Source organism: Rosa rugosa, chromosome 2, assembly GCF_958449725.1.
Source record: "Rosa rugosa chromosome 2, drRosRugo1.1, whole genome shotgun sequence".
In the NCBI taxonomy this organism is placed as follows: domain Eukaryota; kingdom Viridiplantae; phylum Streptophyta; class Magnoliopsida; order Rosales; family Rosaceae; genus Rosa; species Rosa rugosa.
The window spans coordinates 48,537,378-48,555,806 of NC_084821.1; the positions used below are offsets into that span (position 1 = coordinate 48,537,378).

The 18,429-nt window shown below is 39.5% G+C and overlaps 2 protein-coding genes and 1 pseudogene across 4 annotated transcripts; all 3 read left to right on the forward strand.

Moving 5' to 3' along the window:
- Positions 1-1,833: 1,833 nt before the first annotated feature.
- LOC133730898 (pentatricopeptide repeat-containing protein At2g39620-like) lies at positions 1,834-5,577 on the forward strand (annotated as a pseudogene).
- A 4,717-nt stretch (positions 5,578-10,294) lies between these two features.
- On the forward strand, positions 10,295-13,136 carry LOC133732163 (uncharacterized). Of its 3 annotated transcripts, none has more exons than XM_062159653.1 (4): positions 10,295-10,454; positions 10,746-10,949; positions 11,916-11,993; positions 12,732-13,136. In XM_062159653.1, exons 2-3 carry the CDS (start codon positions 10,749-10,751, stop codon positions 11,970-11,972), a joined length of 258 nt encoding a protein of 85 aa, XP_062015637.1. In that variant the 5' UTR covers positions 10,295-10,454; positions 10,746-10,748; the 3' UTR covers positions 11,973-11,993; positions 12,732-13,136. The 3 variants fall into 3 exon arrangements, with proteins under 3 accessions (XP_062015637.1, XP_062015636.1, XP_062015635.1); XM_062159652.1 differs by having other exon boundaries at positions 12,790-13,133; XM_062159651.1 differs by lacking the exon at positions 12,732-13,136 and having other exon boundaries at positions 11,916-12,178.
- Positions 13,137-13,732: 596 nt separating this feature from the next.
- Positions 13,733-15,372, forward strand: LOC133732681 (uncharacterized). The gene is made up of 2 exons (XM_062160257.1): positions 13,733-14,273; positions 14,865-15,372. The coding sequence occupies exons 1-2, from the start codon at positions 13,913-13,915 to the stop codon at positions 15,170-15,172; spliced, it is 669 nt and encodes a 222-aa protein (XP_062016241.1). The 5' UTR covers positions 13,733-13,912; the 3' UTR covers positions 15,173-15,372.
- Positions 15,373-18,429: the final 3,057 nt, after the last annotated feature.

The window sequence follows — 18,429 nt, forward strand, 5'->3', positions numbered from 1 at the left end:
TTCATGCTCTAATATAGGGCTGGGCTCGGGTCGGGCCGGGCCTGAAATTTGGTGAGACCGAGACCGAGCCCGAAACAATCAGTCCGGGCCGGTTCGGACTTTTTCAAAATTGGAAACCGACATAAACCGATCCCAAATGGGCCGGTTCGGTCTTCGGGCTTTTCGGGCCCAAAATCCTGTTTCCCAGCTTGTCCAAATAATATGCAAAATATGCACAAAATTGGGTAAGAAGCGTGGTTTGAACCCCTGACCTCTTACACATAGGCCTTACTCCCAACCACTGGAGCACGAGACTCTCTCAGTATATTATGTGCAATGTTTATATTTATATCGTCCTAGGTCATCCTAGAACCTATTTAAATATAAATATTGCACAAGACTCTATGCCTTTTACTTTCTGACTTTCTCCTCTCTCTTTCTTTTCTTCAACACTCTTCTTCTTCCTCTGCAATTCTACATATCTTTATCTTCTTCTTCTTTTTTTTTTTTTTTTTCTTTCTTTTTTTCTTCCTCCCCAATCCCCATTATGCAATTCTCTATTTATCATATATTCATCAAATCATCATCAATTAGATCATGCTCACCGAAGGGAATGATTGCCAGCAAAGCAGAGCAGAGAAAAGAAGTGGAAGACGATGAAGAAGAAGAAGAAGAAGAAGGGCCTGAATTCAAATGACTATGGGTTCCTCATTCGATTTTGGATTTGGATTTGGGTTTGGTGATGGTGAGTGATTTAGCTTTGGAATTAATTGGACAAACTGGGTTTCAGATATTGGAATCAAAATCCAATCTTTTTTAGCCTTCTGATCTTCTTCTCCGATCTAGGTGTATGAAATATTAGTAGTGTTTGTGTTGGATCTGGAAATGATGCAGTTGTGGTTGATGGGTTGTTGTTTAGGGTCGTCGGAGCATTTTAGGTTTGCAAATGGAGGGGAAAGGTTTAGGAGGAGGAGGAGCTAGCTTGAGAGGAGATTGAGAGAGGCCGAGATGGAGGAGAAATCGGTTCTTCTCGGTCTTTCAGTCCCGGAAAATATCAAGCCCGAGCCCGACCCGATAAACTGTAATTCGGGTAGGGTTTTGCACCGAACCGATATTTTCCAACACAAAACCGAACCGAATCGGGCTTTTTTGATCGGTTCGGGTCGGGTTCTCGGGTTCTCGGGTCCAGACGCCCAACCCTACTCTAATATACACAATTGAAGTATTTGTGCTGCTGTAAACTTAACTTTGTGAGATGATTTTTCATCGTTCTGAGATTAGAATATGGAGAGCGAAACCATATCTACTACTGAAAATTAGTGTTATTTGGAAGATCTTCGTAACATAATCATAATATATATCTTGGTAGCAAATTTTTTTTGATTTATTGTATAATGATTTTAATTCATGATTGACTTGCTAAATAGAAAAAAGAAAAAGAAACATAATTACAAGAGAGGGTAGTTAGGATAATTTGTAAATAAAAATTGGATTAAAGTAATATAAAAATAGAGGGGGTGTGTGAATAGAGAAAATTGGTGTGTGAATAGCACCACCCTTTTTTTAATAAAAATACATTTTGTAATGTCTTAATTATCCTTGTAATTTAATTAATTCTCAAAGTTTATTAATCTTTTATGATCAATTCTGTCAAAATTTTAGATTTTGGGTAACAAAGTAGTATAGATCAGGTTGTCCTTCCTACTTTTATTTGGTTTTCTATTCCTAATAGGATACGGCTATATTTTATCATAATATTTTCTATAAATACCCACCTCCCAGATAGAAGAGTAGAAGATTGTATACGTTGTGACTACTCGATCTGATTCACCCAGAACCAAATTAACCCTAGATATGGATATTCCTGGAATCATAGTGAGACCAGCAGTGGGCAAGGAGAAGGAGAAATTAACCCTAGATATGGAGAAGGAGAAAGTAACCCTAGATTTGGATATTTCTGGAATCACAGCAGTGGGCAAGGAGAAGGAGAAGCTTGAAGAAGACGTAAAGGCAGCCGCCGGAGTCATGAAAAGAGAAGGATGTCAGATTTGCGGTGATGACCACCAACACATTATTCGTTGCCCGTACTTGGAGTTTGTCCCCCCTGGCGGAACTGTTGGCCCTGACTATCTAGTAGTATGTGGCGAATGTGGTTATGAGCTAAAGCAGCCTATTCCAGCTTGTTGTTGGTCGTGCGGTTATTGGGGAGGACGTGTGGTGGGGGCGTCTACCTTTGATTATAGCTTTCGTTACTACCTAGATGAATTTTATATAGAAGAACCAGTTACGGCAGAGTACATGGACCCAGACAAGTACACAGAACAAAAACCTGAAGAACCAGTTACGGCAGAGTACATGGACCCAGACAAGTACACAGCGCAGAGAAACCAGCAGTACGAAAAACCTGCGGTACAGAAGGTTGGACATCAGGATCCCATTAAGAAATATCATATCAAAACTAAAAAGCCAACTCAGAAGAAAAAGAAGACTAAAAGCTGGACTCTGAAGAAAAGGATATGATATTATGCCGGAGACCTTGGCACTTGAAGATCATTGCCTTCTTTGAGTCTGAAGATATTTGCTATTGTTTATATGTTTGTTCTTCTAATGCGTGGGTTCTATATATACTTCTATTAATTTGTGTCAAACTTACTGCACATTAATTTCTACTATCATTTAATTATTTTTGATCATTCAAGTCGACTTCTCGTATCAGATTTCCTACTGAGAAACTCTTAGGATTGACACTCCCCATTACTTCAAATTAACAAATAAATTTAAAAAACTAGCTTCAATAGACATATAACATAATTTTCATCTTATCAAAAAGGTAACAGCATATGAAATAAGTAGTTATTTTTTCTTGCGTGAGAATTGAGAAAGATGTTGCGGCATGTAATGCTTTGAATATTGCTGGGTTATAGAAAAGTGAGGATCCCAATGAAGCAATCTTGGGGGATGGGGGGATGAATTTCGTGAGTTTGTTCAACTTGGTTTCAGCAGTGTCTAGATTGGCAGATATTGATTCTTGTAGGTGTATTCATGGATATGTGGTTGGGAGGGAGTTGGGCTTAGAGGTTTCAAATGGGTTGATTGGTATCTATACCAAGTGTGGAGATGTGCATATTGGCATGTTGCTCAAATGCTCGCAGGGTTTTCAACATGATGCAGGGTAGCGATGATGATGGTGTTTTGTGGGGGAGAATGATGGAAAGGTACGCGAGTAATGCATGTTTTCCGGAGGTTTTGGAGTTGTTTGATACTTTGATTGCTTGAAAGGGGAGGGCAGTAAATGAATAAGGTTTGCATCATGAAGTGCACTTTTGGCCGCTGCTGAGATGAGAGATTTGGGGGAAGGGAAAGAGATCCATCTTTGTGCTTTAAAACTAGAAGTCGATTCTGATGATTCAGTGCTACTTCTATATATAATGAGCGGAGCAATAGAGAAGGCAATACAATTGTTTGAGCGACTTAGGGAGAGATTTAGTTGCTTGGTCTGCACTTACATCTGCTTGTGTCCAGTCTGGATATCCTGAAGTGGCATTGTCTCTCTTTCGAGATAGGCAGAATGAAAATCTCAAACCATGCAGCATAACATTGGTCAGCGTCCTTGCAGCATGTGGGGAGCTTTCATATCAGTAATTTGGTAAGAGCATATATACATTGCTATGCTATTGAGGCTGATATTGGTTCTGATATTTCTATTGGGACAGCCCTAGTCTCCATGTATGCTAAATTTGAATTCTTTCCTCATGCCTTGTAATTTCATATCTGTAATTTGGAGAGATCCACATTGGTATGCTGTTAAGCCTGATATTGATTCTGATATTTCTACTGGGACAGCCCTGGTCTCCATGTATGCTAAATGTGAATTCTTTCCTCATGCCTTGATTATATTCAATAGAATGCCATTTACAGATGTTGTGACATGGAATGCACGTATAAATGCATATAGCCAAATAGGTGACCTAGCCTCTACCATGAGATTAATATGTTGGATGAGTTATGGTTGTCTGGAATAAAACCTGACGCAGGAACGATGGTGGGTATGGTCTCCGCTTGTAGTTTATTAGATTATCTAAATCGCGGTATTCATGGACGATTTATTAAGAATGGGTTTGAACACGATGCTCCTTTGAAAAATGCTCTTATTGGCATGTATTGCAATTGATTTGCAAATGTGGTGACATTTTGTTGGCTGAATTTCTATTCAATAGAATGAAATTAATGAAAGATGTGGGTATCCTGGAATGTAATGATTGCAGGGTACATGCAGGGTGGATATGCCGGGAAGTTTCACCAGATGAAATTAGAGAATGTCAGCTAACATAGTCACATTTGTTAGCATCGATCCTTCCTGCAGTGGCGTATCTGGCAACAATAAGAGAGGGCATGGCTTTTCATGCCTGCATTATCCAGAAGGGGTTTCTAGCTTACACTAGTTGGAAATAGTCTTACTGTCATGTATGCTAAATGCATGCGGACAGCTCAATCATTCAAAAAAAATGCTTTGAAGAGATGGAACTTGATAAAGTAATCTGGAGTTCACATTCAAAATCAATTGGCAATGGATGGAGTGGCCCAAATCCTTGAGTTTACATAGACAATGTCCCATTTTTCTCATGTGGGATGTATATATTCTCAACATGCCCGCACATGTGGGAAATTTTCAAGCCATACACGTGGACAACTTTGGGTGACGTGGAGCCAATGTGGCCGTGAGGCATGCACACATTGATAACCCGCTCTGATACCATGATAAAGTAATCTGGGGTTCACATCCAAAATCAATTGACAATGGATGGAGTGACCCAAACTCTTATAAACCCTTAGGCAAGGTCCCATTTTTCTCATGTAGGATGTATATATTCTCAACAGAACTCAAGGACAAAGTGGAACACAATGTTTTCAGCGTATGCAATGCACGAGCAAGGCAATCATGCTTTTGCACTATCCTCGCTGATGCAAAAGAGCTGTATCCAACTATATTCTGTGTCATTCGTCAGTGTCTTGTCTGCCTGCAGACATGCATGTTTGATAAAATTAAAGAAGGAAAGGATTAATATTTTCAGATCATGCGTGAAAAGCACCATCTAGCTCGAACCAGAGTTGGAACGTTATGCTTGCATGGTAGATCTTTTAGGCCGTGCTGGTTTCTTCGATGAAGCTTTAGATTTGATTAATACAATGCCGATGGAGCGAGATGCCAGAGTCTGGAGAGCATTATTAGGGGCATGCACTCACATGCGAAGTTGGGAGAAGTTGCGTCGAGTCATCAGATATACATGCATTTTCTGCTAGATGGGGTGATGCTTGCAAGACAAGATCAAAGATGAAGAGCTCTGGGTCGAAGAAAATGCCAGGATGTAGTTGGGTAGAGGTCTAAAACAGGGTTCATACGGTTCAGGTGGGACTGACTATAACTACCCCCAACTTGGAGCTGAGAGCAAGTTAATTGAATGTTCTATAGGTCATTACAGAGAGCATTTGACAGAAGACTTTGTCTTCTTATCTATGGTAACACGTATGGATCTCTTACTGGAGTCTGGTAATTCCCAGAAAAAGCTTACTAGTCTGAGGAGAAATTGCGGAAGGTGATGGCCGTTATATGATGCCATATATTCTGTTTGTCCTCTTCTTCTTCAACATTTGGTTTTGCTAAAATATATTCCATTCCCTTCAATATATATATATATATATTTTCAGTAGTAGATATGGTTTCGCTCTCCATATTCTAATCTCAGAACGATGAAAAATCATCTCACAAAGTTAAGTTTACAGCAGCACAAATACTTCAATTGTGTATATTAGAGCATGAATTATCCAAATAATTTGGCAGAAAATAACAAAAACCAATGTACCAATCCACAACATTGCTTCATAAAAATAAAAACTCATAAGCAAGAGCAACTAGAAGCATCAAAACCAATCAACCCTCAATAGAAAACACAAACCCTTCCTTTCAAAAAAAAAAAAAAACTTGCTAAACCCCCCCCCCCCCCTCTTTTCAAGAAAAAGTATTTTAAATTCCTTTTTTTCTGCGGGAAAATAAGGGTTTAGGATTTGGGGATAATTAACTTGTCAAATAAAAAAAATAAAAAAATTGCAAAGAAGGGTAGTTAGGGTATTTTGTGAAAAAAATTGATTTAAAGTAATTAATAAATAGAATGGGTGTGTGAATAGAAAAAAATGGTGTGTGAATAGCACCACCCATATATATATATATATATATATATATAAATTCTTTTTTTCTTTTTTGAGGTTTGGAATCCAGTAGGAGGCTCATCCTCACGCCTTTGGCGTTTCCAACACTACCACCATCTGCACAACAAAAGCAAGGTATTCAATTAGCCAACTAAAGTTTTCACCGTCTGCACAACTAAAACAATTGGCTAGTATATACATTGATACCAGCATATATAGCCGGGAAAATCGTCCAAACAGTGTCTGAACTTTTCCAGACTATTAATTTTCATACCTATACTTTGAAAAACATCAAAATGGTACCTGACGATCTAAGCCCGACCCAATTTTCGTACCTAGCAACAGTAAAAACGTTAACTCTGTTAACTGTTGAGGGGTAAAACCGGTACTTCCGAAACAATTTTTTATTTTTTTTTGGAGTTAACCCTCTCCTTCCCAATGCTTTCGATTCTTCTCTCTCTCTCTCTCTCTCTTTCTCTGAATGATTGATGAACTTCACAACAGTGCTCTTTAGAGGAAGAAAGAAAGAACGAGAAATTGATTTTGATGTAGAGCGGAGGAGGAGCGAGTGTGGAGGCCAAGATTGGGAAGCTATTTCCAGAAATTGATTTGGACACCCAAATGTCTCTGGGTGTCTTGACCTTCATTTTCCGGCCTCGCCTGGACGTCGGACCGGCACCGTTGGACTCATCTCGGCGGGGCGAAGGGCAACCCGGTCGTTCCGACTTCGAATGACCGGCGACGGTGGCAGAGTGAAGCCCGAAAGCTTCTCGGGTTTTCCGATGTAGTTACCGATTCCGGCCAAATCGAGGCATCTCACCGGTATGGATGGTTTCGTCTTGATTGTGTCTGTGGTCTCAGTTTCTTCAGAGAAGCTTCGTAGAGTGTTTGAGTGTGTTTGATTCGGGCCAGAATGGGAAGGCTGGAGGGTCCAATTTGTGCCAGTGGCGTTTGGTTTCAGGTTCTGGGGTTTATGGACCCGTATGGCGCTCTTCTTTGATAATTCTGTTGGTGTTCCTCATTTGAGAAGGTTCACAAGGTAAGTAGTGATTCTTGACTAATTGCTCTCTGCTTTCTTGGGTTGACTTTTTTTGTACGTGGTTCTAGGATTCTTTCGAATAGTTACAGTTATGTTGGTTGCTCTGTAGCAAGAACTTCATCTCCTAAACTTCCATTGTTTAATTTGTTGCATGTGTAGAGGAAAGAGAAGTTGTTGTAGAAGTAACACAGACAAGCTATACTCCTTGATAATTACGTGTTTGTGGATGGTAAATGGAGCGGTACTTCAAATCCCAATCCAAAGGCATTAATTTTTGGCCTTCTGTCATCAAAGTCTAAGTTGCAATCCCAAAAATTTGAGAGAGAAAGAGTCCAATTTGTTGATAGCCAATTGATAAAATTGATACTGGGATGTTTATGGCTTTGAAACGCAGCAGCAGCCAGAGGACGAGGACAAGGACAATTTAATCAAGAAGATGGTCTCTCTAATTCTCTCTCTCTGACCGGAGCTGTGTGGATTGAAGTATTCGTGAAGCAGTGGGGCTGGGATTGTTGCGTTGGGAAGAAGAAGAAGAGTGGTGGAGTTGGGTTTGGGCTTTGCGAGCTGGGATTGGTGCTCCGGCCACTGGATTCGGCGCGGTGCCGAACTTGTCGTACTTCTTGGTTTTGAGCGGGATTCTGGTGCTTCTGGGTCCAACTTGGATTTTGTAAACTTTTTGGGTTTGGTTAGATGAATGAAGGGTTTGATTTTTCTTTAGTTTCAAGTCAACTAGGTGGGACGAGATTGGAATCAAATTGGGGAAGAAAACCCAGAAAAGCAAAGGTGGAAAGAAACCCAGAAAGATGAGGTTTGAAATTTGATGAAGTGGGGCAAGATAGAGATGATTGAAATGAAGAAGTAAGAAAGAAGAACTGATAAGCAAGGAGGAAGTGACGATGAACATTCATCTTTTGAATTCATGTTAAAAAAAAGAAAAAAATTGGACTTTTGTTGTTTGGTCTTGGTGATGGTTTCGGTGGAGAGAAGAAAAGGATGGAGACGAGTGGTGGCCCATCATTTCAGAGAAGATGAATAGTGAAAGGACAAAAATACCCTTGAAAAGTTAACGAGGTTAACGTTTTTACTGTTGCTAGATACGGAAATTGGGTCGGGCTTAAATCTTCAGGTACCATTTTGATGTTTTTCAAAGTATAGGCATGAAAATTAATAGTCTGGAAAAGTTCAGACACTGTTTGGACGATTTTCCCTATATAGCCTAGTTGATGAAGAAAGTCAATACAGGCCTGATTCAATTAAAACAGATATGCTATATTTTGATACCAGCATATATAGTTCAATTATAGAAACAATCATAGATTGTGGGCACAAGTCAGACAAAACCAATCATAGAAACATGAGAAATTGATGAAGGTATTCAATACAAGCCTGATTCAATAGTTTAATTAATTTATTCAATCCCTCTAAGCGACTAGCCGACTAAGCCTAAGGTATTCAATTAACTCCAAATGAAGACGGAAAAACAATTGATCAAGATTCAAGAGGACCTTGAGCTCAAGAAACAGGAGGCGTGGCTGCGTGGAGCAGGGGAGCCGCGGCGGGACTGAGCGTTTGAGCCTCAAAGAGTAGCCATGTCGTCATGGTGAGGGACAGAGGGAGCGAGTCGTGGTGAGGGACTGAGGGAGTCATCGCGGCTGTGGAAGTGATTCTCACTTCTCAGATGGTGACTGAGTGTTGAGACCCAGTCTCCTCGAGTCGATCAAGGCAAGCCCTGAGGACCTAGTCTCACTTCTCACTTCTCACCGGTGGCCTCGGATGATTTCATTATGTATATATGTTTATATATAGTATATATACTTATTTTGTTTCCATCTACACATTGTCATGTGTTGCTCCAGCGGAAGCCAGGTTAATTCACAACCTCTCTCCTCCAAGGTTCGAATCTTGTTTCCCCCTTTCACTTTTCTTTTATAGTCTTCAATCAGTTGAGTCATTTCCTTGGGCCATCCAAAAAAATTTATGTTTAACTATTTTTGTATTTCATAAACTTATGTATGAATAAATATTCATAATTTTTATTTATTAATTCTATATTTACTTTTATTCAAAACATATGATTTTGTAATGTTATTTTGGCGCAATACACACACACATATAAGGCCACATTTTAATTTTCCGTCTCAGATCGTTAGAATCTCAGGGCCGGCCCTGGAGTCGATCATTGATGAACTTAGTATAATTTTTTTTTTAGGCTATATCTATACTTCGCAACTTTTGGCCCAAAATTTTCCTTGGCCTACAGCCACCTAATCACCCACCACCACTAGAAGCAAGAGTGGGTGCTTTGTGCTACCACCAAAGCTAGCAAAACATGCATAATCCCAAGCCCCCAAGGCATGCACCTTATGCAGCTCCACCGCCAATCAACATTTGAATTGCTCCCAACCAAGCACCATCACGGTCATAAATAAGCAATTAGAGAGTGAGCCACCACTCACTCAAGGTTGATTTAAAGGAGAAGTCTTGCACCGGAAAGAAGCCGATACCACCCCCATCAAAACAAAGTTGACCAGCACCACCATGAGACCTAGAAAAAAAAACAGCCAAAAATTGATCTATGCATCAAGGACTAGAAATAAGTTGCAAGCCATTAGCATGCAAGAAATTACCAGAGTAAAACATTAATTAGGTTACTTGCCAAAAAACTTCAAAAAGATTTGGAGTATAATGGATTAATGATTCAAGGTAGAATTGTAAAGCTCCATTGAAGTAGTAGGTTATCGGAAGTGCTTCCTTTACTAATTCTAAGAGAATGGTAGAACCATTAGATGCCGGATGACATCTTCGATCACAGGTGACTCGCCTATAAAAAATTGGGTTGAACTGCCAATTCCCCCGTACGGGACCGGTAGAGAGCATTAGAGTCTTGCTAAGATACATTGGTAATTGAAGGGGTGATTAACTGAGATTTTGAAGGTTTACCAAACTAGTAGCCGAAGAATTCAACAGCTTAGGTCCTTTAAATATTGACCCTTCTTCTTCTTACCTTTTTTTTTTTTGAAAAATTCTAAATTCGACGAATATTGGCCGAAAATATTTCAAATATGAACCCAAAGTTGTTGGGTTGATCAGCAGCGAAGCCCAAAACCGAAACACGAGAAATATAAAACCGAGCTCCGTCCCCGCCTTTTCCATCTCTCTCTGAAATTGCTTCGTCCGTCGCACCGGCGAAGTCGTCACCTTTCCGTTATCGACCAGCGCGACCTGTTAACTAGTAAGTCCCTCTTCCTTTCCTCAATTCCGGTTCACCTTATCTCTGTCTCCTCTATTCCCCAATTCCCTTCATCCTTGGTAACCAAAATCGAATTTCCTATCCTAAATCACCAACAAGATTGGTATCAGTGAACCCTAGAAACCAAAATTTCCTGCTTTAACTAAGCCCCTATGCAATTGGCTGCAGCTTGAATGCTTTACTAAACCCCCAATCCCAGAAACCCTAGCTTTTACTACCAAATTGTTAATAATTTCAATTGTGTTTGATTATGGATTCTTTTGAGTTTTGAAGGACATGAGTACGCTTGATGTGCCCATGGAGGATAGTAGCGGTGGTGTCCGACCTAAGGCTCAATTGAAGCAAATGGGGCCTGCAGAGAAGGAGGCATCTGTGCACGAAGAAGTCAAGAGAATGCAGAGGCTGCCTGCACACAGCTCCTATGTTACGCATCGATTGCGGGTTCTTAATAAGATTCTGCAGCTCCTGTCCATTCAGGTGAGTGCACATTATTTACATTTGCTGTATTTTAGTTCTGCTGTAGGTTCAATCATATCTGCGGTTGGTGTTTTGTGATTTAGTTTCCGTACTTAACCTTGCCTTGCTTTTAATATCAAAGTCCCAGTTACCTGCCTAGCATTTGTGCAACACTATTAGACTGCCGATTTATGTGGTGTATAGAGGAATAGGAACTATTCACTAACTAAATTGAGCATACTACAACAGAAAACTAAGGTTGGAATGATCTGGATCACGGACCTGATGGATTGGGTACTAGGTGGACAATCCTTCTCCACAAATGGGTGACTAAATCCTTGCAATTGCACAAAATTAAGCCTTCCAAGATAGACTAGAGTTCAGCATTTGAGGCACAAGAAATACTTTGGATCAGTTAAGACATGGTTGCCACGAAGGCACCATCATAATCTTTAAGAACTGCTCCCTCCCTTCCCTAAATTATCTCAGCATCAAAAGCCCCTTTTTTTATTGAGCTTGAGAAACCTAAGCCGTGGTTTCTCCCACCCAGCCGGTTGTGGTTTTGGTGGTTTCATACCGCTTTTATTAGCCTCTGTAAACTCCTGAAACCAACCTATAGTCAAGGAATCAATGACATCTGGTTGGTTCAAATTCCATTCCATAGTTTGTCATTATCATGAAACACAAATAAGCATGAACTGGTTAGTAGCTAGATGCTCCACACTCGGCTACCCATTTTGTAAAAACCATGGATGTAGGTACTACAGGAAGACCTGGAAACTGTTTAGGTGAATTATAATCAATTATATTAGAGCCACAATAAAGAATTTGGTTTTGAAAAGTTTTGTTTGAAGATCACTTTGCTCTGTTATACAGCATGAAATTTTGTGTTTTCTATATGATTCTGATTGTAGTTAGAAGATAAAAAGAATTTGTTCCGAGTATTTGATGCTGTTTTGCTCTTCCTGATGTTCCTTTCTATGTCAGAGAACTACTTCACAAGATCGGGAGTTGGAATTGCTTTTTGCGGGGCTGTCTCTATGAACTGAACCTTTCAAGGCAGTGGTCAGTTGCAGTTCAACTTATTTTGTGGAGTTAGAGACCATAATCATTTTGCACTGGGATCTATGTAACTACATGTTAGTCTCACTGTAATGTTCGTTTCCAACATGCTGACCGATGTTTAATTGTTCTCTGTTTGTTAATCTGTAAAGGATGATAAGTTTTGTATGTATATTTCTGTTAAGGCATGAGACTTTAATAGCTCATTCTAAAGAAAAAAGCTGTATAATTTTTTTTTGAAAAAGCTTCAGCTAACAACACATGCATACATTTATAGTTTATTCCAGGCAGTAAAACATTAACCAAAATAAACAACTTGGAGGAAGGAGGAGGAGCACACACCTTACTCTACCATTTCTTTTTATCTGGGGCCATTCTCTGTTGAGTGGCAAGACAATATTGTGATCACGTAATCTCTGTCCTTTTGAATCATTTGATGCCCGATTTTGCTAGAAAAATTTCCATTTCTTTTACATTGATAGGCAATCCGTCTGCACAGAGCACTCTCTCTTTGAGAACATGTTGCTGTTGCTGATATCTTTTCTATTTACTCATTTCTTTACTTCTTGTGAATGATTTTTAGTCTTGCCTCTTTGGTGGGTTGAAATGTATGATTGTGGTGATATGGAAACAGATATACTTTTGATTGAAGAGATACTTGCAATTTGCCATTTTGGTTTCCCAATTTGTGGTGTTATGGAAATAATTTTCAGTAAATGAGTAAGGACATTGTTATTGCAGCAATGCGACATTGCATCTTCGCTCCTTCTGGGTTGCAGATTTTTCTTTTTCTTTGCAGTTGTAGCTGAGGAACAGGTCGGGAGAGGGAGAAAATTATAAGACAGATCGGCATAAATACCCGGGATGAACTCTGCTGTCTGCACCACTTTTCTGATCCTATTGGATAGCTTATTAATGTCTGCTCTATGCTTCTCATATTGAATATTACTTGGTTCATCAGAATATTCAAGCGAGAAAAGATGAGCAAGATATTTGTATTTAGTTTGAGGATTCTAAACAAGAATTTCCATGTGTTGGCAAATTGGCTTGTCTGGGTTTCTAATTCAGTTGGTGGATTTGTAATGAACCACTTGCATTCAAAGAAAGGATAGCCAAGAGAAAGAGAGGATTTAGAGTGCACTACACAATATATACTTTTGTTTCATCGATGGTTTTTGAAATCCGCCCAGTGAGTTTTGCTACATTTTTCCTAATATTTTCTTTTTTTAACCCTACTCTATACCTTCCCCGACCCGCACACGCTTTCAGTTGGTGTGACAATTACAACTCAGTATAAACTATGAAGTGTTCAAACAAGTTTCTTGGTTGCGACTTGGACATAGATTTCGAACAAAGTGTTGATTTTTGACTCTCTAAACGGGATGAATGAAAAACAAAAAATTCAGACTTTCAATGACTTGCGGATGGAATTTTAATTTTTTCTAAAAGTCAGAATGAGATTAGACACGAACAGACTCGTAAACTCTAGTTGATAGAGAGAAGGGTTTTTTTTTTTGGTTGTCAAACGAGTTATTTCTTTGAGATGTGGCATCGTGGCAGTTGCTGCATGTTCGAAAGTGATTTGTAGAGGGAGAGTGAGTTATCAGTGAAAGAGTTATTGAGATCAGTGGACTGCACTTACAAATCCACCGATCTCAAAAGCAGGTGTAGATAGCGATATATATGGTGTAGATTGACGTGGTGATTCTCACCTTCGCTAAGAAATGTGAGAATAAAAGTGTGAATAAAAGTGGAGAATCTATTCTCTTTTTTCCTAAAGAAAAAGAAAACAATGGAATTGGATTGCCATTTTACCAATTGTTTTCCACCTTTTTCATTCATGGGAAGTAGTATCTTTTCACTAGCCAGTAGTATCTTTTCACTAGCCAGTAGCCACAACACAGGTTTGATCCCCTGAGAAAATGGGGATATGGGATACCATTTCTGGGACACTGAAACGGAACGCGCCGGCTCTAACGCCCCTGAAGAGCTGGGGGCTGAAACGGAACGCGCCGGATCTAACACCCCTGAAGAGCTGGTTCCCCTCAACCGATTCACTGAAACGGAACGCGCCGGATCTAACGCCCCTGAAGAGGTGGTTCCCCTCAACCGATTCGCTCAAGCGCAACGCACCTGATGGAACAGCTGTCAAGAACGCGTGCTCCGCCGTCAGAGATAATGTGATCCCCTACTTTCGAAGCGAGGAAGCGCGGTCCAAGATCGCCCAAGTCGGCACGATCGTCGCTAAAAACGCAACCTATGAGGGCCTCAAATTCGTTCCAGGTAATTTACGTCCTAATCACACCGGTTGAAATTTGACTTTAATCTTTGACCTTAGGATTGTGTGATCAGTTTACTTTTGGGATTAATTGGATAAAATTAATTGTTAGAGATAGGATTACTGAAATCCCCAAAACAGGTTTGACAAAAATGGTTATTTGGCTTCATCTAGAATTCAGGTGCTTATAGTAGAAGCACACTAACCGGAGTTTCATTGAACAGCTGCATAAACAACAACATAAGCATTCGAAAACAACTTCTTCGGGAAAGCATTACTGATAGGACTGGACATCGAAACATTATTTTTCTGTTGATTAATAGTCTGTTTATTGATTGAAGATTAGCTAATTGACATTCTGGTGACATATTGTATCACAAGAATTTGCTTAAAATCTAGCTAATAAAATAATTCTATCACCGAGGCTTGAAAAATAAATATTTGTATGGCTGGTGATATGAATTGTGCAAACATAAATATTCTTAAAGTTCGTGTCAGCCTTTGGTCCATGGATATTAACCAAAGCGATGGTAGAATGCATTGGCTTGCAATTCGTTTCTACTAATTAAGCCTTATTTTGTTCTACTAATTGGCAGGTGGAAATACATTGTATAACTTTGCTGCCAGCTGCGTCCATGACTATAACAATTCCAATAAACAGGAAGTCGATGTGAAAGAATTGCAGGCTAAAGTATTGAGACTAGAGAAAGAATTGGGTGAACTCGGGGAAAGGAATAAGGAGTCTCCCAGCATGACCAATAAGGCTTGGTCGCAGGCAATTAATTCTGAAGATGTGATCGATCAGTGTCTTTATGATGATGAAGGAGTTCTTGAGCAGGCAATGCCTGATCCGGTTACACCCGGCCAGGAAGAAGGGCGGAGTGACAAGTACGAGAGTAAATAAGACGGGGGAATGATTTTGCCTCGTTTGAAGCTTTGTGGTTGGGTCTAGCTTACTCTATGTAAAATTATGACTTATGATTCATGAAGATGAAGTAATTTTAGATATTTACTATTACTCTCAATTTGGGTGTGGTATATTAAGGATGATATGTGTTGATGTACCGGTTATAATTTATAAAGTTGTGTTTGCCCTTTTCTGTAGATTTTGAGCAAACTGAAATTGTCGAGTCTGCTTTTAGGCCCACGGAATTGAGAGATTTGAAAAGGAAATGTATTACTTTCTTATGTTTGGTGTGCATAAGGAAATGAACAACTTTCCTTTGAGAATGGAAAATATGGGGGAAAGTGAATCCTCTCGTCCTAGATTCAAATTTGCTCACCACATTACTAAATGTAGGCCTCATCATATGACCCTTAGGCCCAAAGCCAGCCCGGCCCGGCCCTTCCATTAGGGCGGGCCGGCCCGACCCTTTCTCAAATAGGGTAGGGTATGGATCATATAAATGAAACCCGGCCCTACCCTACGGCCTGACCCTTAAAGCCCGGCCCTAAAATTTATATTTTATTTTTGTTATTTTCTATTACATGTGTATAAAACTATAGAAGTATAGAACTTATATTGAATTATTTGAATCTGTTACATTAGAAAATGGGTTTTTAAATTAAGTGAGTCCATTTGAGGTCCAAAGGTATGAAGCCCAACTCCAAACTCCAATAGGGCAAAGCAAAACCTAGACTAGGCCTCATCAACGGGCCGGGCTGGGCCGAGCCCGGCCCATTGGTAGCGGGCTTGGGCCGGGCCTTACTCCATTTTTAAATAGAAGCGGGCCGGGCTGGGCCGGGCTTTATTGTAAATTGAAGGATCCAAGCCCATCCATTTAATGCGGGCCCCGCGGGCTTTTTCTAGCCGGGCCGGGCTAAGGCTTGCGGGCCTTTTCGGGGCGGGCCTTGCGGGCTTTATTTACAAATAAATCTTTAAAGATAATATTTTTTATAAACTTATATTTATATATCATACACTCCAAAAAGAAACCTCTATCAACTTAAATAAATTGGGAAAACCGACCGTTGGATGAGATTATTATAATAAATTATGAGTGTGGTAAAAAATTTAGCCAATTTCACCATATTTTCGAATCCGATCGAATTGGTTAATCGTTGTTATTTGTATGTTTTATTGGTTGACCGATGACATGACGACCGCGAAACGTGCTTATTTTTTCACATCATGTCTGTAAATATTCCATCGATGGATGTGCGTGGACATAAGATAAAAATTTCAATCTTAATTGCAAAGATGTTGGCCTATATCAATTTGCCTCCTAAAGTCGTATGACTTGTATATTGCATTTAAATTGTTGAGGTTCATTCTAAAGCAACCATGAAGTGGAAAATGAATTTAGAGAAATCAACCGCTCGATTGAGAGATTGTAATGTTTTATGGTGATTGTAAAAAATTCTGCTAATTTGATTCTCGTTTCGAATTCGATCAATTATGTCAAATTTAGTTACTCTATTATAAACATATATCTATATATCATACACTCCAAAGAGCAACCCCTATCAATTCAAAGAAAATGGAAAAATGGACCGTTGGATGAGATTATTACAATAAATTATGAGTGCGGTAAAAAATTTAGCCAATTTCACCATATTTTCGAATCCGATTGAATTGGTCAACCGTCGTCACTTGTATGTTTTCTTGGTTGACCGATGGCATGACGACCGCGAAACGTGCTTATTTTTTCACATCACGTCTGTAAATATTTCATCGATGGATGTGCGTGGACATAAGATAAAAATTTCAATTTTAATTACAAAGATGTTGGTCTATATTAATTTGCCTCCTAAAGTTGTATGACTTGTATATTGCATTTAAATTGTTGAGGTTCATTCTAATGCAACCATGAAGTGGAAAATGAATTTAGAGAAATCAACTGCTCGATTGAGAGATTGTAATGTTTTATGGTGATTGTAAAAAATTCAGCTAATTTGATTCTCGTTTCGAATTCGATCAACTAGGTCAAATTTAGTTACTCTTATAAACCTATATCTATATATCATACACTCCAAAGAGAAACCCCTATCAATTCAAAGAAAATGGAAAAATGGACCGTTGGATGAGATTATTACAATAAATTATGAGTGTGGTAAAAAATTTAGCCAATTTCACCATATTTTCGAATCCGATCGAATTGGTCAACTGTCGTCACTTGTATGTTTTCTTGGTTGACCGATGGCATGACGACCGCGAAACGTGCTTATTTTTTCACCTCACGTTTGTAAATATTCCATCGATGGATGTGTGTGGACATGAGATTAAAAAAAATTAATTTTAATTACAAACACATTGGCCTATACCAATTTTCCTCCTAAAGTTGTATGACTTGTATATTGCATTTAAATTGTTGAGGTTCATTCTAAAGCAACCATGAAGTGGAAAATGAATTCGGAGAAACCAACCACTCGATGGAGAGATTGTAATGTTTTATGGTGGTTGTAGAAAATTTAGCCAATTTGGTTCTCGTTTCGAATTCGATCCACTAAGTCAAACTTAGTTACTCTTATAAACCTATATTTATATATCATACACTCCAAAGAGCAACCCCTATCAATTCAAAGAAAATGGAAAAACCGACCGTTGGATGAGTTTATTACAATAAATTATGAGTGTGGTAAAAAATTTAGCCAATTTCACCATATTTTCGAATCCGATCGAATTGGTCAACCGATATGTAGAATATATATATGCACTAATGCACATATTCTATATAGAAATATAAAAACTTCCACACACACACACACACAAATATATATATATATATATATATATATATATATATATATATATATATATATATATATATAATATTTTACGGGCTTTTACGGGCCGGGCCTAGCGGGCTTTTACGGGCCTGGCCGGGTTTTTGCGGGCTTTTGGCGGGCCGGCCCACTACCCACCAAGGCTTGCTTTTGCGGGCTTTTAGCCCTCCGGGCCGGCGGGCCTCCATCGGCCCACTTGATCCTCGGGCTTTTTGATGAGGCCTAACCTTGACGCTATTGAGGTTTTCAGACAGAAACCCACCCGCCTCTCTCTCAAAATCTTCTCTGGCTCTCTTCCTTGAGACAGTAAACCTACACTCCTCCGCCGCCGGTACAATCACCACCACCACCTCTGATTCCCAATCGGTCGGCGAGGGCTTGGTGGACGGATCTGACACTGTCTGCATCCACCGCCAACGCACACGGTCTGCATCC